At 44.3% G+C, this 21,707-nt stretch overlaps 1 protein-coding gene across 1 annotated transcript; it reads right to left on the bottom strand.

The window, feature by feature from the left end:
* Positions 1-206: 206 nt before the first annotated feature.
* LOC146006947 (peroxisomal N(1)-acetyl-spermine/spermidine oxidase-like) lies at positions 207-21,177 on the bottom strand. Its single transcript, XM_083145382.1, has 7 exons — positions 20,931-21,177; positions 14,076-14,559; positions 11,278-11,471; positions 5,088-5,340; positions 4,840-4,959; positions 1,359-1,509; positions 207-431 (listed from the first exon to the last, which is right to left on the bottom strand). The coding sequence occupies exons 1-7, from the start codon at positions 21,172-21,174 to the stop codon at positions 282-284; spliced, it is 1,596 nt and encodes a 531-aa protein (XP_083001508.1). The 5' UTR covers positions 21,175-21,177; the 3' UTR covers positions 207-281.
* Positions 21,178-21,707: the final 530 nt, after the last annotated feature.

Below are 21,707 nucleotides of genomic sequence, written 5' to 3'. Positions count from 1 at the left end.
AGTACGGATTCCCTCCCCCCTGCCCCATGAGAATCCTGCGTTTACCCCTGAGTTGGGGTTGATAGTGTAGGAGGAGTACACACCCACATGACCATGTAACCCATAATCTTGTTATGAAGAATTCATCAGAATCCTGGATTTAAACATACTTGTACCAAAAAGTCAGCATCTTAGTAAAATGATTGTATAATTATTTATTGGGGGTAGTTAGCTATTTTTAAACATTGGTTAAGTAATAGACTGATAATAATTAGTGCAAGCTGATAATTATCTTGGTTTATCTAGAGCCTGGCTTTGCTATTAGTAGCTTCCAGCCCTGGATATCTGCTAATCAGACGCTGCGCTTCTCTCCGGCCAGACATCAGAGCACCGTGCGTTGTAGCATAGAAATTTCTTTCTGTGGCTTCTCCAGCAAAAAGTACCTGCAAGGGCTGAATGAGACAGAAGAGTAAGATACATCAAGTATTCAAATTCCTTCTTTTATTTGGTTTTATGTGGTTGCTTTGTGTATAGCATCTTTGGCATGTTCCAGAAGGGCTACAATGAGAGATATGTTAGTAAGGTGCGCTCAGCACCTGTCTTCTACACTGGCCAGCAGCAGCATCAGCCTACACAGCTGTGTCCCCTTGCGCTCCCCCTCCCTGCGTGTGGGGGCGTCCCCCTTGGTCCTCGCGCTCTGTCTCCTTTGAGAGACAGCGTGCCCAGCGAATCCCTTACTAGCACGCCTTCTGTGTTCCAGCTTGCTGGTCCCATTACCAGTGCGCCCTTACTGTGTGACAGGGGGTGTGAGAGACAGTGTGCTTTTACTTCAGAGAGGGGGGGGGGGGCATAGAGAGACCTCTATCCATAATTACATCTGCTGTCACAGGATACAATAAGTACCCGCACCATACACCAGTGTACACCTGCCTGTTGTATATCTGCAATATACTGCACTTCCTAAACTTAACCCTTGATGACTGTTAACTCTCATTACAAATAACCTGCATTTTTGGTTAATCCAACAAGTGTGTCATCTAACACAGGGCTGGGCAGCACCTGCCCTCCAGATGTTGATGAACTACACATCCCAGCATGCCTTGCATCAGTTTCAGCATGGCCACATAGCAAAAACTAATGCAAAGCATCCTGGGATGTGTAGTTTGTTAACATCTGGAGGGCCGGTGTTGCCCAGCCCTGATCTAACAACAACACTAAGCACCGCTATATCCTCTGTAGCACCATGTTACTTATCTTAAGAGCAGGCATAAGCATGGAACATACTGTAATGCATACTGTCACAATTCAGAGAAAATAAAAGCTGCTCAAACATTACAAACTTTTTTCTTTATTGGCTTTTGTTTCACCATATACATTACCTGTGGAGCATCTCTGTCTGTAGGCAGTGGCTCTGCTAGAACATCAATATCCTCCCCTGAGCTGCCCACTGCCACATGGCTGTAAGAGCCAATGGTATAAGGATTACTATGCCATTGTGAGCGCAGGAGGCTGATTGGAGGGGGGAAGGTTAGGGTTCCCTATATGAAATAAATAGAGGATACATTTTACTATTAACATCACTTACTTCAATGGTCTTATTTAATATTTTATTAAAATAAAATGGGTAGTCTATGGTAGGCTGCGTACAGTAAGTTTGTGCAGTTTTATTTATAGGCATGCTGCAAACAAGTGTTATGTACAATACCATAGGTGCAGGGGGCAGTAGTGAATTTCCTATTAGACACGTGCCTAGGGCTGGCAATTTGGGGGGGGGGGGCACTTGAATGCTTGTATTGGTACTTTCAGCCGTAAAATGTACCAGTAACTGCAAAATATTTCCATTATACTGTATCATCATAAGCTGTATGTAAGCTGTCCTAATTAGTAACCATGTATACATAATTAAAAATACAAATAAATCATAGGTACAGTATTAGCTTTATTTATTATGTTACTAAACTGGCTATCATCAAATGAGGTTTTCTAACCAATCAATGAAAAGAATAAAATTAGGCAAGGGGAGTAGTGGCCATTACTGTTGTGCCTAGGGGCGCCCTCAACCCTAAATCCTCCTCTGGCAGGGCCAAGAGCTGAAAGGGGCCCACCTTCTTCTTCACGGTTTTTTTTTTTTACCATTGGGCGGGAAGTAGAGGCCCTTAGAATTTTTGCCTTAAGGGCTACTTATACCTACAGTAGATTCACACCTGGACCAGCTCATTGTACAATTACATAATATGAACTGGGGCATTGTAACGTTGCATACTGTATACTGAGGACACTGTATGTGATAATGTGAATAGGGGGTACCAGTAGCGCACGCAGGAGGGGTTTCTGAGTACCCCGAAACCCCCCAGGAGTCTAAGGGCCCAGGCTGAAAGCTGAGGGTCTCCTCTTTCCATGGGTACAAGAAATTTAAAAATCGGCCCTTGGGAACCGGAGATATCTGACTTCAAAGCAGTGGTCCCCATCCAAGCCTGTTAATTGCTCTTCCCAGTCAGATATTTCAGGTTCTGTCTGACTTAGAGTTTTTCTGAGGGTATATTCCAAAAGCTGGGACTCTCCCCCTTTGATGGACACTAGCAGCTTGTTCTCTACTGTTCCAGAACTAGAGATATCTGCCTTCAGCTGCTGGTTACTGCTCCAGCTCCACACACCTGGTATGTAGTTTTATATACTTGTTGGCAGATTGCTCTGCCTCCTGAAGTCTGATCCCCTAGTCCCCAATACCATTTGGTAGGTGGGATTCTCTAGTTTTTAATTCCATTAAAATCTAAGAAATCTATTTCCAGGAACTGGAGATATCTGCAGTCAAGCAAGTTGTCCTCCCACCAGAAAATTATACACCCCTCCTCTGAATATTAAACATCCTCTACCACCCTGGAAGTTATGTATCAAGGCCCCTTCATTCAGCCCAATGCCCCCTTCTCCCACTCCAACTCCCACATCTGTACAGTAAAGGGGTAATTAGTGGAAATTACTGATCCAGGCCCTACATGCTGATCGGTTGATATAATACCCCCTACCACCCGCGGGACATCAAAGCTTCCCCCACCCCTACCGCTGGAGGATTGGTAGGTGCCCCAATACATTCCTACGCCCAGGGGTTTACACTGCTGTTGACGCCCCTGTATGTATATATGTATATGTATGTATATATATATATATATATATATATGTATATGTGTGTGTGTGTATGTATGTATGTATGTATATATATGTATGTATGTATATATATATATATGTATATATATATATATATATATATATATATATATATATACACACATTTGGTCTATCTATAATACTTTAACTGACCCGGCATATACTGGGTCACCTAAGTGTCCATCTCCGTGCTTTGCTCCGCCCCTCTGGAAACCTCCTTCTGAAAATCCTGCGTTTGCCTCTGGGTACTGTGTGGCATATTGTTTACTTTCAGTCTTGCGTTGGGCACTACTATGCCTAGAACACTGCTATGGTTCACAAAATGACCTACTATATATATAGTGCACTATTATGGGGCATAACAACTGCTGTAGAGAGGTCTCTTGCTAGAAAGAAAGACCCTTCAAAATGTTGCTGTGGGGGCCCACAATGTTTCCCCTGCTAATACCACACAATAATAATTTGAGAAAATGGCAGACAATACAATAGGACTACACTGAATTCACGATGTATGTCAATATGGTCAATGTCGACATTGAGGGGGATCCTCGCTGTCCTCTTACAGTGAGGATTTGTCCCTTTCATTGAATACAGCGAGGGGGTTTGGTGGCGAGGATGACTTGTTTACGAAGCCCCTTCGTTGGCCGCATTGAATACCGCTAATTATGTCCATGTAGATTTTTGTCATGACAACATGATTAATGTTGACATTATGACTGTTGACATATCATACCGTACCCCATCAAATCTGATAAAATTAAACTGCACATAAAGGTGATATTTCGATGTGTCCTGTTTTTATACAATAAACATGATCGAACAGGGTTGCCGACTTTATAATTCTCCTCTCCGGGAGAAGCCCGGAGAGGACAGTTCCAGCAGCCGCACAGGGGGCGGGGCTTAAGTGTGACACCACCAAGCCCCGTCCCCATGATGACAAACTGCCGAATTCACGGATCTCCGTGGAGGGGCGGGGCTAAAATGATGTGATTGTGTCATTTTAGCTCCGCCCCCTCCTCTGAGACACAAGGATTGCGGCATTTTAATGCCGCGATCCGGGGCGCAGGGGGGTCCCCCCCTGAATCCTGGAGGGTTTGCCCACCCTTCCGGGGGGCCGGGAGGGGGTCCCGATTTTTGGAGACTCCCGGCCATTCCGGGAGAGTCGGCAACCCTGTGATAGAAGGTACTTAGGGGTAGATGTATGAAGCAGTGCTAACGGAGGAGAAGTGATAAAGTGGCTGGTACTTTATCACTGGCCAATCAGATTGTTACTGTTCCTTTTTTAAACCCAACCTGTAACTTAACAGTTAGGAGCTGATTGGCCGGTGATAAAGTGGCAGGCACTTTATCACTTCTCCTCCGTTATTACTGCTTCATACTCAGTGCTTAAACACTCTTTTCATATTGCATGAAGGGGTCAGGAACTGAAAGAATGGCCTTTCGATTGTACAGGTGTACTCTTTTTTATTGTTATAATGAAGTGGTTTTCAAGGTAATTTTCTTTGCCAAACCAAAAGCCCAATACTACACTAACAAAATCACAAGGGCATACCAATCTTTGAAGGATTTTATGTTACTCCTTATTAATGGTCCTGTGATGTGCTGAAAGCCCCCTGCGTACAGCAGTAGAACTGGGCTGCAGAGTTAATAGTTTAGAAGTTTGGTCCAGTAACTATGAACTGACCCCAGGCAGAAATCGGATTACCTGTGAACTGTCTCAGAAGAGCGGTCAGCGAGGTGAGGACTTCTTCATCTGATAATGTCTCCATAAATTCAGACTCCTCTCCGGCTATAAGAGCACACAGCACATGGCCGGGCCTGTTAACGTAAAGCATGCTGTAATTCCCATCATGTTACAAATTCTGCAGGAAACATATACATGCTGGTGGTACACATATTAATCTATTATTGATTACAATCTGCCCTACAAGCTGTGTCCGACTTACTGTTCTGGTGGCGCGAGGACCACAAATCCGGGCAGTTTTTTCACCCAGTTTTGCTTCAGGTCTTTCTGGGGTTCAGTACGAGAATCCCCTTCCCACGCCAGCTGAATACCCGTGCAGTTTGGGTCCCAGAAGGGTTTTTCAAATTCCAACAAGATCTTATTAACGACGCCAAATCCCAAACTCTTAATTGCCTTCATTTTGCTTGGTGGCAGAGAAGGGCTCAGGAAATCCATGGCTCGCTTCTTTAGGAATCCTGTAACCAGACACACATCAAATAGCAGACAGTATATGCATATATCATGTGTCCCAACTATCCCGATTACAGTGGGACAGTCGATCCTGGTTACTGTCCCTCGTAGGTCACAGTGGCAGGAGAGTAGTGAGGAGGGCAGTTGCGGGAGCCATCTATCACCACTGCTATGCAGACCATTTTCAAAAGTTGGGAGGAAGGATATAGCAAATAATCAGTGCCTGACGCAAAAGAAGTTCTCCATTGTACAGCTTCCTCCATCTGGGCCCCCTCCTCTCCACTATTGTGCATGCGCAGAACTCTGGAGAAATGGCACGGCGGCCATTTTCCCCAAAGATTACCTTATGTGCATGTGCAAAAGTGATTTCTGGACATGTCTGCCACCAAAAGTAGACTCCTGAAAGTTGAGTTCTAAAAATGGTGGCAGCCCATTATATATATGCCTGGGGCTTCTTAACAGAAGAGGGGGCTGGACGGGCTTCCCTCCTCTCTAGCAGGAAGTACAGTACTACCAGGGGCATAGCTAGAACTCTGTTGGCCTCACAGCAAAACATTTTATGGGCCCCCAATTCAGGTCTCCACTAGAGGGGTAAGTGTTGCCATCTTTTTAATGTTGGTCCAGCAATCAACCCATTTCTTTGTGAAGACCTTTTTTTAATATTTTTCCTTTATCAAAACTATGCCGGTTCCGGACAATGACTGGCTGGGCAGGGGTGGGGGTCACCAGGCCTGTGTGGGTCACATACTGTGCTCCGGTCAGTTGCAGAGGGGTATTTATACCATCTATCTCATATTTGAATTTCTCTCCCCCCCTCATTCTAACTCTTACACACAGACTCTCACATACTCTGTATTTCATTCTGTCTCTCATATATACTCAGGGGCGGATTGGGAACTAATAGTGGCCCTAGAAAAAATTCTGGAAATGGCCTCACATGGGCGCCTTTAAATTAAATGTAGGTGTAGCCAATAACAAATAGCCGGGGTTAATCCATCACTATATCTGTGTGGAAACCATTGGTTTCAATACACTTGGCATTCTAGTGGCCCCCTAAAGCTGCTGTGACAAACCACAAACCTCCACATTTCACATAATACCCCTCCCCCCCCCCCACTGACACTGACCACAGACCCCCAAACCTCCATCAAGCAGACAAACACTTACCATCATTACCATAATCCCGCGAATATCACAAATATCCCCACCCCTCACCCAGTGCAGCCCAGAAACACCCCGGAAATTGTTACACCCCCCAGACAATACCCACTTCTGTACCTTTAACAGATGTCACAATAGATAAAGATGGTCGTCAGAGGTGGGTACACACCAGTGTTCCCTCTAAGCTGTGCGCGTGTGCGTGCGCACACAACTCGCCGAGCATGCGCACAGACATTACAACAGAGTGCACAAAGCAGCAATGGTCATCTTTTTGCTGTTGCGGACTAAATTAATGTGTGTTTCACCCATTAACTACATCATGTGCTGTGTTTTGAATGTTTAAATGTTTTGAATGTTTAATATCATTTTGAAGAAAAGTTAACACAAATGCTGAACGTTGTTTTCCAGTTATATATAGAAGTGACGCACAAAAATAAAAATTTCCTTCCAACGTTGCACAGCCAAAATCTTTTGCCGCACACAGCCTTCGTAAAATTAGAGGGAACATTGGTACACTTTGGGTGATTTTCTCATAGATGAGTATTTGCAGTGTTGGAACAGGTAAAGGTTGCTTGTGAACAGGCACAGGTTGCTTGTGTGGAAAACAGGAGGGGGACTGAGCCAAAACTCTGGACAGATGGCCTCATAGGTGCGTTGTCCTCCCTATATCTTCCCTATAAGGTCTATGGCCAATCTGCCGCTGCACACATTGTCACTCTCATATACAGTATACACTCATACATAAACTTCTTCGCACATACATACATACATACATACATACATACATTCATTCATACACCTCCTCTCTTATATATACTTCCATGCACTGCCTCCATTATACATACATACATACATAGAGTACATATACATCCCCTTTCATATATACAACCATCCATCTATACATATATACACTGCCTCCGTCATTCATATATACACACAAACACTACCTCTCACATACAAAGCATCCATTCATCCATCCATATACCTCCTCTCGCATATATACATCCATTTATTTATTTATTTATTTACAGTTTCTTATATAGCGCAGCAGATTCCGTTGCGCTTTACAGTTTTAGACAGTGATAAAACAAACTGAGTAACAGACAGACTTGGAGGTAGGAGGAATTTAAGCTTGCTGCAAGCTTATAATCTATAGGGACATAGGAGGGAAACACAAGGACAGGCACCAGTAATAGCATAGCAGTCCCACCAAGTTGCAAATCCAGAAGAAAAGCTATATAATACACAAGTGCCTCAGAGGGTTATGCGTGTGGAACTTAACTAGAATAGGCTTGCCTGAAGAGGTGAGTTTTAAGGGAATGCATGAAAGTTTGGAGAGTCTTAATGTGTGTGGAAGGGCATTCCATAGGATGGGAGCAGCCTGATGAAAGTCATGTAATAGTAAATGGGAGCTAGTGATCCGTGCAGAAGAGAGACGCAGATCTTGTGAAGAGCGTAGTGGTCGAGATGGGAGATATTTTGTGAAGTAAAGAGATATATGCTGGTGCAGTATGGTTAATAGCTTTATATGCAAGTAGAAGTGTTTTAGATTGAATACGGTAAGATATAGGCAACCAATGGAGGGACTGGCAGAGCCGATCAGCAGACGATGAGCGTCTTGCAAGGAAGATCAGCCTAGCAGCAGCTTTTTTTTTTTTTTTTGTTTTTTTTTGTTCGTATTAAATTTTTTATTGGCAGGACAATCAAAAAGATGCAAGTACATACAATGGTGCCAGTAAACATAATAAAATCACTTAAAACAAATAGCAGATGAGTATCAAAACTAGTCGCCAAAGTTTCTATATCGAAACGGACATACAGTATCAGACGCATAACTTGTATACACACACTCGGAATATATGCTGAAGGTGTCCCAATGCCGAAAAGAAAAAAATAAGAGTATGTATCAGCCAATATTAGCAGCAGCTTTTACAATGGATTGCAGTGGTGAGAGTCTGTTCTTGGGAAGACCAGTTAGGAGACTATTGCAATAATCAAAGCGGGATATAATGAGTGCATGGATAAGAGAGGTAGTAGTGTCTTTTGTGAGATACGGTCGTATTTTGGATATGTTTTTTAGATGCATGTAACATGATTTGGAGACAGATTGAATGAGGGGAAGAAAGGACAGTTCAGAGTCGAGGATGACCCCTAGGCAACGAGCTTGTGGGGTAGGGTAGATTGTCGAGTTGTCAACAGTTATGGAGATATCAGGATAGTAACTGTTCTTGGTTGGTGGGAATATAAGTAATTCCGTTTTGGAAATATTGAGTTTGAGTTGGCGAGAAGACATCCAAGATCAGATGGCAGAGAGACATTCAAAGACTTGATAGACAGATTTGAGTATCATCCGCATACAAGTGATACTGAAATCCGAAAGAGCTGATTAGTTTGCCAAGAAAGGAAGTATAGATTGAGAAAAGCAGAGGACCTAAGACTGAGCCTTGCGGAACTCCGACTGACAGAGGTAGTGAAGAGGAAGTAGAATCAGAGAAACAAACACTGAAAGAGCGATCAGATAAGTAAGATGAGAACCAGGAAAGGGCTGTATAATTAAGACCTAGGGAGTGTAGTGTATGTAAGAGAAGAGTGTGATCCACAGTGTCAAACGCAGCAGGAAGATCTAGAAGAATAAGCAGTGAGTAATGGCCTTTAGACTTAGCAGTTACCAAATCATTCACCACTTGACTTAGTGCTGTCTCAGTCCATCTATGCATCCTTGCACTGCCTCCCATCATTCATATATACATACATATATGCAGTCAGCCTCCCTGCAGTCCTGATGTTGAGTATACAGATGCCGGCATAAGGACTGCTTTCAGAAGCAGAGCAGGATTAAGGCTCTGGGGGGCCCGGGGTACCTTAGGCAGGGGCGCCCCAAGGTCTAAATTTTAAAGCATAATACAAATAAAGAAATATTCTACACACACACACACACACACACACACACACACACAGAGGTTGAAGTGCCAATTTCAAAGTGGGTATGGGCAATGAAATAAAATGGCGGAGGAACTGGGGTGCACCTAGAACTCCATAAGCCTTAGGTAATGTGATATCAATTTATATACTCCCTCCGCCTCTAAACTCCCCGTCACCCCTGCACTTCTCCACCCCCCTGTCACTGCTGCACCTCCCACTCCCTCCGCCTCTCACTGCCAGTCACCCCGCACTTCTCACTCCCTTCTTCCCTCCTTTCTCTGTTCCTGTCATACCTGAACCTCTCACACCCTCCTTTCCTGCACCTCTCTGACCCCCTGTCACCCCTACATGTCTCCATCATCCCTGAATCTCTCCGTCCCCCTGGCACCTTTCCATCCCCTTGTCACCCCTGCATCTCTCCTTCCCACTGAGACCTCTTCATCCCCCTGCCTCCCCTTCATCTCTATGACCCTGCCACCCTAGCATCCCTCCGTCTCTGACACCCTAGCATCTCTCTTCGTCTCTGACACCCCTGTATCTCTCCATCTCCGACACCCCTGCAACTCTCCGTTCCCCTGTACCTCTTCATTCCTGAAACCCAGATCCTCTCCATCCCCATCAACCCTGCACGTTTCCATCTCCCTTTCACCCCTGCCTTCTACATCACCATATCTCCGCTACATGGTACTTCAATATAAAACACATAAAAAGAATAAAGGGCCTTCTTCTGGTTGACTCGCTCGGATGCAAATTCGTATCCTTGCGAGTCACCCTTACCCCGCCTTGCGAATGGTTAGCCGGCACCACCCACTGGCAAGCGGGATTCGTCCACTAGGCTTGCGAATGGATGTTTTACATAAACATCCATTCACATGCCAGTGGAAACCTCCCACATCTTTCGATTGTTTCCAACCATCGAATGATGGCAAAGGCGTATGCATATGTAAGGGTGGTCCAGACCACTCATACGTATGTGTGTAGAATTTCAGGGAATTGGGTGGGCAGCTGAAATCCGGTTATATCAGCTGTCCGCCCTCTGCACGTGTGTCACAAATGCATTAGCATGTGTACGCCCAGCGTTTTCAAGGGAACGCCCTATAAACGCTGGACGTTCACATATGCTAATGACCCAGGCCGGCATACATGCCCCTCTCCACCCCCCCCTGCTCGCAAGGCTGGGAGCGTGCACTCAGCAAACACTGAGTTTGCACGCAGAAATGCTGCTGTGCATACACAAAACATTGGTTCCCTAGTGAATTTGCTTCCCAGCAAGTCAACCAGAATAAGGCCCAAAGAGTACTGCTCAAACCTCAGGCAGCCGGCAGGCATGAGGGCGGCCGGCAGACAGCAGGCGAATGGGGGCCGGCATGTAGCAGACGAGCTGCGGCAGGGGCGGGCGGCATATATATAAATACATACTCTGTGTCAGGGAACACTGAGAACGCTATCAACTTCTATGGGGAGTGACTCCAGGGGCACCACTACTCCTGGCAACACAACAAACAAAAAAGATCAGTTTACAGCTGGCTGGGTTGGCGCTGCAGGTCAGGCGGCCGGTGTGTCCTGTCAGTGCTGCTGGCGCTATGGTGCCTCTGGCAGGAACCGTGCTCCTGTCAGTGCCATCATTGAGCCGCACAGCTGCTATGTCAACACAGATACCAAATAATCCATGAAAAATACGTGCTGTCCACTTTATGGCAAGGTCGACCTATGGTATGCCGACCATATTCAGATGTCGACCTAGTCACTGTCGACCATTAGTGGTCGACCTAGTAACAGTTGACATAGACATTGTCAACCCCATATTCCATAACCAAAATTTACACACATTACTGTTACCTATGGGACCATAATGTTACCTAAAGGAACAGTGACAATGACGTGATCAGCCACAAAGGTGTTTTCATCCTCACACTGCACCTGTACAGGATACACATGAGAGTCGCTGCCTTGGTAGGATCCATTCCAGTGGATGTTCTTCACTGCATGGTTCAGTAACACGGTGTCATTGGGTAGCTGTGCTTTAATGTGGTCCACAAGGCTTGAAAAGCCCCTGTAAGTACAGAAGAATTGTAAGCCAGGGACCTATATATTGAGAGAGATTGACAATAAAGCAGTAAGAAAATTTGGAGGAAATAGGTATGGGAAAAAACACTGACAGAAATGTATAGAACAAGATATAAAATGAACTTTTTGGAGATAGCCAAAAAAAAAGCTCTGTACATACAGAGCAATATGATCACTGAACAATATATTGCTCAGTGTCCTGTTTTCATCAGAGACCAGAGATGGTCTCTGATAAAAACGAGACTGCTGGTGGAAGCCGCTGGTCGCAGGAGCGTGCTCCTCTGAGCAGGGACCACCCCAGGGCTGGTTGCGGAAACGCCAAGCTTTTGCCCTTCTGCTCCACGGGAGGTTTCTGTCCTCCCTGAGCTCGCCTCAGTGACCATATCCCCAGTGATTATTGCTGAAATCACCCAATGTATACAGGGCTTAACAGTAAACACTTTACTGTAGCTCTACACATCCCAGCATGCTTTGCCATAGCTTTGGTATATGGTAATGCTAAAAATGTTGCAGGGCATGCTCGGATGTTTAGCTGTATAACAGTTGGCGAGTCACTCATGGCCCTGCAGCTGTTGTGGATCCCAGCATGTCCTGCCACAGATTTTATATAATGGATTGCTAAAACTGTGGCAGGGCATGCTGGGACGTGTAGTTCCACAACAGCTGGAGGGCCATGAGTTTGACACCACTGGTGTACACACTATGGGCCAGATTCTCTAAGCTTCAAAAGTGATAAAATGGAGAGTGATAAACAGCCAGCCAATCAGCTCCTACCTGCCATGTCACAGACTGTGTTTGAAAAATGTCAGGCAGGAGCTGATTGGCTGACTGTTTATCACTCTTTATTTTATCACTTTTGAAGCTTAGAGAATCTGGCCCTATATCATTAATGTTGCGAGCTCTGATGTGTCATTAGTGATATCCTCCATTCTCTGTACATGCAGGATGAGGGAGAATATCGCTAGCAAGCGCCATGCAGTATGGCCCCCTCACCGCTGGTCGATGCCGGGCAAGCCCTGTTACTCCTGACATTGCTAGGTGCACAGATGGTGTAAGTGGCATTTGTCATTGCAGGGAAAGGGGGTGCAGGGACCACAGTAAGATTGTGGGAGACTTGACCACCATCCTGGGGGACTGGGAGGGTAGGCAGGAATGAATTCATTACCTATATGGTGCTGCAAGGAGTCCACACATAGGGGCTGATTCAGGTTGGTTTGCAAAAGAAAACTCATTCTTTAATGGACAAAACCATATGCCCTGCAGGTGGGGCTGTCCAAAATTTCAGGCGCGTGAGGGTCATATGATCATTGAGCAATGGTCTGTAAAGTTGGGAGGTATCGTCATAATACTCAAATAAGCAGTGGGAAGGCCAAACCCAAGAGTCAGGTGCTGTTGTAGGCAGTGGGGAGAAGATGATGGTATAAGTGAGAGAAGTAAAAGCAATTGAGGGCCCTGCTTGTCAAATTTTGCAGTCTAAAGAGAAGGGGTATTCAGACAGTGGCAGCCATGTTTGTGTCTGTGGGGGATATGTACTAAACCTTGGAGAGATAACGTACAGAAATACAAGTGTATATTCACAAAGCAGAGGAAAGCCCTGTTTTGTGTAAAACAGGGCTTTTCTATGCTTTGGGCTATTCACAGAGCAGGTTACCATGGAGAAGTTCTTGACTTCACCAGCAACAGCAATCGCTCCATGTCTGACTCCGTGTTCCCATGTGGGACTCATGAAGGAATGGAAGGCTCAGTTTTCCTCTTCTCCATGGAGTTTAGTTACACCATCGTAATCTGAACATCAGTGTGGAGATGGCAGGCAATGCTTCCTTGCTCTCTACCCAGTACCCAGCAGCAGCTACGTCCCCTGACCTCCCAGCAGCCCCCGGGGCCTCCGGCATTGGCGTATTTGCAGAGGGACCTGCCAGCGGACTCCAACACCGCATCACAGGAAAGGGAAATTTACATGAATTGCTACTTACTAAAGCTATATATTGCATTAAAGCGATGTATAGTGATAAATATCAATCAACTTTTTCAGAATGTACATGGATTGAACCCCACATTACCAGTTAATCCTCTCGTACTGTCATTTTTCAAACAGTCTGTAACATGGCAGTTAGGAGTTGATTAGTCTGTACTTTATCTCTCTCCACTGTATAACTCCCCAAGGCTTAATACACACACACACACACACCCCTATGCCTTTTGGTTGTCGCACATCTGCAAATGTCCCTACAAAGCCCTTCCCTAGTTTACCTCCGTGCATATAAATGTGCAAAGACTGAGGGGTAGATGTATTATGTTGGTTGATGGCGGAGAAGTGGTATTAGTGCACACTAACTGCAATGATAACTCATGTAGGAATGCTGGGATGTGTGCTAAATGGCGCTATGCTCCCTTGTTTTTAGGTACAATAACAAAAAAACATCAGTCAGCCACATGATTATCAGTGCTGCGAGTGAATCTGGGCCATAGTCCCAAGCACATCTGAATCCCATCATAATACAATGGCAGGAGAGCTTCCTTCTCAACAATTCGTCTCCCTCCCTAATTTCATGCAAATCTTTTTTTTTTTTTTTTTATTAAAGATACTTACTTTGGAAAGGTACAATCCAGCCCTGGAAGTGTTATATACTCCCCAAAGGGACAAAGTGCCACATGGTCCATACTATGGGTTCCACTGATGCAGCACTCCATATCGAGCATCCCCTTCAATAAAGCCATATTAATGTCAACTGATGCTTTATCCCAATCCTGTGAGCTGCGGGCAATCTCTTGTTGTATGAATCCCCCCACGTTGGCATCTGGATCACAATCGATTTTTGAGACATTTTCTGCTTTCTCCAGCCAAGATGAGTATAAATCCCTGATGCTGATGAACACTTCTTGGCTAATCTGTTTTCCAGAGCTACTGTAGATAACTGGGATGTAGGACGGGTGGACTCCCAATTCTAATTTCTGGTTCTCCTCACTCATGGCATCAGCACCTAAAAGACCAAACTGTGCTGCCAGCTGGAAGATGGGATTCTCAGGAGATGGTCCATGGATCCACTGTGCACCGGCCTCACCCAGGCCCTTTGCTGGGAGATAAAATATAAAAGTGGCCTTACATTTAGTTTAATCAAGGTCTAAAATATGTATCAATGAAATATGTTGCCAAATGTAATAGCCTCCAAGTCCGGTAACCATGCAGAATTTTTTTTAAGGGGCAATCATTTACAAAATAAAACCACGTCTTGTAAATGATTTCCCCTTTGAAAAAAACTCTGGGTTTGACTGGCTTCCTGAACGGTTGACTTACTGGAAGGCTATTACATTTGGCCCATAATGTCGATTACATTATCTATGGTTATTAACAAATAATAATTATTGGTACTTTCCTTGAAGTAGGAAGCAAGATCTTGTGCACAGATTTTGGCCCTTATTCAGATCTGATCGCAGCACAAATTTGTCAAAATGGGCAAAACCATGTGCACTGCAGGTGGGGCAGATGTAACATGTGCAGAGAGAGTTACATTTGGGAGGGGTGTGTTCAAGCTGAAATCTGAATTGCAGTTCAAGATTAAAGCAGTCAGTATGTTCCCTGCACAGAAACAAAATACCTCACACAAATCTAACTCTCTCTATACATGTTACATCTGCCCCACCTGCAGTGCACATGGTTTTGGCCATTTTGGGGAAAAAATTTGTACTGCAACAATCAGATCTGAATAAGGGCCAAAATCTGTGCACAAGATCTTGCTTCCTACTTAAAGGACAAAATTGTTAAGGCTTGAGATGAAATGGAGATGAAGTATATATTACTGTATCAACACTTGTCTCATCCTCCCACTCTTGGCTACTACTGTACCTCTCCTCTTGATCTTATATCCTCACAATTAAAATACAATTTGTGCAATCATACATGGACCAATAGGGTTAATAGTCTCAAAATTAAGATAAAGAAGCAATATCATCATTGTTACAAAATGTGTATACCATTTGGTTTCAATTATATATTTGTTATTAAATTGTTATTAATTCCATCTGCTGCATTTGGACAACATAATACAGCGGAGACCAAAAGTCTTGCAATACCGGCTGTACAGACAACTCGGATGGAGCTACATGCACATATTATATAACTTGTTTAGGGAATTACCTGACTATGGGGGTTATTCTAGTCCATTCTTTCTGACAAAATCCTTCTTAGATGGACAAAACCATGTGCACTGCGGGTGGGGCAGATGTAACTTGTGCAGAGAGAATTAGATTTGGGTGGGGTTTTTCTTCAAAGTGAGATCTATATTGAAGTGTAAAATCATGCAGTCAGTATTTTCCCTGCACAGAAACAAAATAACTCACCCAAATCTAATTCTCTCTGCACATGTTACATCTGCCCCCCTGCAGTGCACATGGTTTTGTCCATCTAAGAAGGATTTTGTCAGAAAGAATGAACTAGAATAAACCCCTATTTCGGGATGACTTTCTTATTTATATTTTTGACAGGTTTCTTGATTTTTACCAAAACTTAAAAAATAAAAATAAAATGAATTAAAGATTAACTTGGTTTCAATGAAAGTCATATTTATTCTCAGAAAGACATGTTTTGTCAGTAAAGAATTCTGTATATTAGATGTAGTATGAAGCGATATTCAGGGGTAGATTTATTAAGCTCGGTGAAGGGATAAAGTGTCTGTTTTTTATCACCGGCCAATCAGCTCCTAACTGTGAAGTTACAGGCTTGGTTTGAAAAATGACAGTTAGGTGCTGATTGGCCGGTGATAAAAACCAGACACTTTGGGTGAGATTTAATAGTATGAGAGATTCAAAAAGTGCGGCAATCATTTACACTGCAAAACCAGTTTGATTTTGCAGTGTAAATGATTGCCGCTTTAAAAAAACTGGAGATTTCTCACCAAATCTCTCACTTTCTGAATATCTCATCCTATTAAATCTCACCCAGCTTAATAAATCTGCCCCACAGAGATTAGTCAGCCCTTGTAATTGAGCAAGTAATGAAAGTCCCGATTCAGCCCTGCTCACTAGGCTGTATGTATTCGCTGCCTAGCAAACAGGTAAACATCCCTACACCAAGCAAATCCCCGGACAGCCATGCGAGTGGATGTGTACGGTTACACACCCGCTTGCATGCACCCGCACAGAGGAAGAAGCATTCAATGGTCGCTCACAGTTGAATGAATATTTCCTCCCTTTGTGGATAAATGTAAGTTTCAACGGAGATGGCTGAAATGGGGGCGGGTGCTGACATCATGTGATATGCCTGTAGTTGTAGGTGTCTACCCAGTTTTTGTGAGCTCATCCATAAAACACTGAGCAGACCCCATCGACCATCCCCTGCTCATTGACTCCCCTGTCCGCCCATCATCGGGCGAAAGCCTGGCGAGTGTGAAACTCTCGCAGGTGTTCGCCCTGGGAGTTTCCACATGTGCATATTCGCGCATATGCATCCCCCCCCCCCCATCATTGACCCGGGGAGCGAATTTTGACCACACCAAACTGGAGTCAATAAGTGTTTAGGCGTCAACAAAACTATAGGCCTGATGGCTTCTGTGCAAATTCACACAGGGCCAATTATTTATAGCAAATGCGTATGGGTTGCAATGCGCATGCGCAACACCATCCAGTGATGAAATCCTGCTACTTTTTTTTACTGTTTTTGTGACACCAGCTCCGGCCTCGTTCAGGCTCATTCCATTGCAGCCGCCAAGTACGTCCAGGGCTACTCAGAGTCTGCAAACAGTACTGACCAGACAATTAAGCCTGCTGACATTCTCTGATTGGTCATTGTATTTCATATGCACATTGTATGGCAGGTGCAATACAATGCACAGTCCCATGTGCATCGCACCAGAGCCGGCGAGTTGCACTGGCTGCAGAAGCAATCTGTGGGATAGCATCCAAGCTGGGCAGGCTTGGCTGGCATATGATATATTGCATGCAATTCTACCACCCAGGAAGGTCCTGGGCAGCTCAAGGGGGCTTGTAGGCAACTTCTCCGATGGGAGAAGTCACCCAGGGCCTAGTGTATGGCCAGCTTTAAACACTCATGGCATAATACTTAAAAATTACTTTCTCCCATTGTTCAATGGTCCAGAAGTGATGCTCCTTCTTACAAACTAGTTGTTGCCTCCTTTAAAAAAAGGCCTTCTGATCAATATCTTTCACAATATTGTCTAGTGTGTACACTCCATATCGTTAACGATGCCAGCTCTCGCATCTCATAAACAACCATTGTTGTTTACTGAAAATGCAGGTCAATTTGGCTATACTGTACAGCCATTATATTGGCAGATCTGGACTCATTAAATTTGACAAGGATCCTGGCATCTGTAGATTGCTTACAGATGATTTTTTTTTCGGCAATCAATTTTCTACAATGTTCATCTTCCTCGAGCATAATCACTTATACCCCTTTCACACCGCCAAAGCAACCTGGGCTGTTGCCGTGTCAATCTGGTTTGATCTGCAGTGACCAGATTGACACTGTTTTTCGAGCCGACATGTGCCGACAGGCGGTATTTCATGCCCTACCATCCACTAGGGCATGGAGGAGGTTATTAAAGCTGTGGCGAGCGAAGCGAGCCACCGTGCCCGAAGCATTGCGAGCGAAGCGAGGGTCCAAGTCTCATTGCCAACTGTGTCCATGTCAACTGTTTTTTTACCCGAATGTCGACATGGACACAGTTGGCAATGAGAATCGGACGCTCGCAATGCTTCGGACACGGTGGCTCGCTTCGCTCGCCACAGCTTTAATAACCTCCTCCACGCCCTAGTGGATGGTAGGGCATGAAATACCGCCTGTCGGCACATGTCGGCTCGAAAAACAGTGAAAAACCCATGTCGACCTTATGACCAGTCGACCTTCCTCATGTCGACCTTTATGCAAATTCGACCTTAAGTCATGTTGACCTTGGCCCATGTCGACCTTAAGTCAGGTCGACATTCCTGCCAGTCGACCTAGTGGGGTCGACCTAATGACTGTAGACCTAAGTGTGGTCTGACAGATGTACCGATTCCATCTTTACATATGCGGTATCATATACATAACCATTTGCTTTACATTTCTACAATGTATTCTGTTCAAAGCCATAGCTGTATGTCCCTAGGTATAAAGGCACTAATAGGATACTATGGTATTACATACCTCTCCTCTTGACCCTATACCTGCACAAGTCATTAAAACTCTATCTCCTGTGCTTATCCCAACCTTAACTGAAATCTGCAATCTCTCTCTTACTACTGGTACTTTTCCTTCTCTCATCATACATGTAGTGATTACTCCTATTCTGAAAAAAAAACACAATTCTGACCCTAACACTCTTTCTAACTATCGTCCTATCTCTTAGCTCCCATGCATCTGCAAGAGGCTTGTCTACTCTCGCCTTACACACTTTCTTAACTCTCACACCCTATTAGACCCACTTCAGTCAGGCTTTTGTTCTTAACACTCCACTGAGATGGCACTGACTAAAGTGGTGAATAATCTGGTAACTGACAAGTCTAAAGGCCATTACTCACTTCTTATTCTTCTAGAGCATGGGTCTTCAAACTGCGGCCCTCCAGATGTTGTGAAACTACAAATCCCAGCATGCCTTGCCACAGTTTTGCTATAAGGGAGTGTTAAAACTGTGGCAAGGCATGCTGGGATTTGTAGTTTCACAACATCTGGAGGGCCGCAGTTTGAAGACCCATGTTCTAGAGCTTTCTGCTGCATTTGACACGGTAATCACACTCTTCTTTGTTCTCATCTTACCTATCAGATTGCTTTTTTAGTGTTCGCTTCTCTGACCTACCTCCTCTTCACTACCTTTGTCCGTCGGAGTTCCACAATGCTCAGTCTAAGATCCTCTCTTTTCCTCAATCTAGACCTCATCTATTGGCAAACTAATCAGCTCTTTCGGATTTCAGTATCATTTGTACGCAGACGATACTCAAATCTATCACCAATGGTTTTGGGCCGAGTCTCAGAATGCCTCTTTGCCATCTCATCTTGGATGTTTTCTAGCCACCTCAAACTCAATATTTATAAAACAGAATTACTTATATACCCAACAGTTACCATACTGATAACTCCATAACTGTTGACAACTCGACAATCTACCCTACCCCACAAGCTCGTTGCCTAGGGGCCATCCTCGACTCTGAACTGTCCTGTTTCCCATATTCAATCTGTCTCCAAATCATGTTACATGCATCTAAAAAACACATCCAAAATATGACCCTATCTCACTCAAGACATCTCTTATCCATGCACTCATTATTTCCCGCAAGATGTTCATTGTCTGCTGATCCTCTCTGCCAGTCCCTCCATTGGTTGCCTGTATCTTACCGTATTCAATATAAAACACTTCTACACGCCATTAACCATACTACACTAGCATACTGTATATAGCTTCACTTATCCCAAAATATCTCCACTACGCTCTGCACAAGATCTGCGTCTTGCAGCTTGGTGGGGCTGCTATGCTATTACTGGTGCCTGTCCTTGTGTTTCCCTCCTATATTCCTAAAGATTGTAAGCTTGCAGCAGGGTCCTCTTACCTCCAAGTCTGTCTGTTGTTACCCAGTTTGTTTTATCACTGTCTACAATTGTAAAGCGCAACAGAATCTGCTGCACTATATAAGAAACTGTAAATAAATAAATAACCCCAGGACATCCGAAAATATAACCCTTACTTGTCTCGTCAGTATAACTTTGTCAACCCTGTCCGTATTGACTACACCAGGGGTAGCCAACTCCAGTCCTCAAATTTTCCAGCTCACCTCACAGGTACACAGGTGCACTCATTACTGACTGACACATTTTAAAAGATCCACAAGTGGATCTAAATACTTCACTTGTGATTCTGTGAGGAGACATGAAAATCGTTAACTGTTGGTAGCTCTCGAGAACTCTCCAAGTGTAGTCTCGAGGTAGCTCTTGGCTACCTCTGGACTACACTTTTATTTCCACCTCAATCCTTAAGTCTGACACATACTTGCCTACTCTAGTGGACAGTCGGTAGACTCACAAACTTCAGGGTCCTCCCCAGGATTCCAGGATCTGCAAATCAATGTATTGCGCAGAAGAGGGAGTGGCAGCATTGATGCCATTCACATCACTGCAACTCCCCAACCTTCTGCCAGCCCAAAAGGTAGGGGAGTCCAGTTATTGCAAGACAATGAGGGCTGCTCTAAAAATTCAGGGCTAGATTTATGAAGCAGTGATAAAGCAGGAGAAGTGATAAAGTGCCTGGTACTTTATCACTGGCCAATCAGCTTCTGACTGTTAAGTTACAGGCTGGGTTTAAATAGGAGCTGATTGGTCGGTGATAAATTACCAGGCACTGTATCACTTCTCCTCCCTTATCACCGCTTCATAAATCTACCCCCCAGATCTCAATCTTTCATTTTGTTACAGATTCCATATAGTACAATTGTGCTGCATAGGATGATAGTAATGTATTACCAAATTTCTGTGTTCTGATCCGGCCTCCTGTTCTCCCAGTAGCCTCCAGGATTTTGATATTTTTAAAGCCATGTTTGTGAAGCTTCTCAGCGGCTGCAAGTCCAGAGATACCAGATCCGATGATCAGCACAATGGGACCCCCAGGATCCACCGATTCAGGCTGCACTGAATCCGGTGAGGCAGAGTAAGGAACTGGGAGTACCGACAGTAGGAGGACGAGGAGACTGTCCCTGTGTATTTGCATCTTGCCTTCCTTTCGTTTTCTAGAAACACAGTAGATACGACCAAAATACAAAGCCAGAGCCTCTTCTATGCTATTTACTTTTCGCTTTAGCCCAACCCAAATGAATATAAGCCAAATATATGCAAACAGGGACACAGCGCAAAGCCTTCCAGATGTGCTATGTTCGATAATACAGATGGTTAACAGGAATGTGCAATTGTTCCAAACCGATTAACAATTTGTGGTTGGATCCACAATGCTGATACACATGCAATACATTAGAACGCAGCTTCTATTATTTGACTCCAACCACCATCAGGCAAGATTTTAACTACCCCATTGATAAGCTCCTTTTATTGTGCCTCCAAACTACTCTCTGGTTTCTGTTCCCAATAGTAGTCCATAGAAAGAGTAAATAAAGAAAAAAATGGCAAAACATGAAAAAATTAAACTTTGTCGACCATTGCAGTGTTGAGCTTTTGACCATATCGACCTTCTGTACCAGAATTCATATCGACCTATACAGTGGAACGACTATGAAGGCTATATTGTCT

The sequence above is a fragment of the Crinia signifera genome, chromosome 6, assembly GCF_055691185.1.
Source record: "Crinia signifera chromosome 6, ASM5569118v1, whole genome shotgun sequence".
In the NCBI taxonomy this organism is placed as follows: domain Eukaryota; kingdom Metazoa; phylum Chordata; class Amphibia; order Anura; family Myobatrachidae; genus Crinia; species Crinia signifera.
The sequence above is the reverse complement of the archived record's forward strand: the minus strand, read 5'-3'. Positions and strand labels throughout refer to the sequence as shown.

What these genes read in the sequence shown, in the direction of transcription:
- LOC146006947 (XM_083145382.1), bottom strand. Translation starts at nt 21,174, where the DNA reads ATGCAAATACACAGGGACAGTCTCCTCGTCCTCCTACTGTCGGTACTC. An exon ending in GATCAGAACACAGAAATTTG is followed by an intron (nt 14,560 to 20,930) that starts GTAATACATTAC and finishes TTTATCTCCCAG; the next exon opens with CAAAGGGCCTGGGTGAGGCC. An exon ending in GTCCTCGCGCCACCAGAACA is followed by an intron (nt 4,960 to 5,087) that starts GTAAGTCGGACA and finishes TTACGTTAACAG; the next exon opens with GCCCGGCCATGTGCTGTGTG.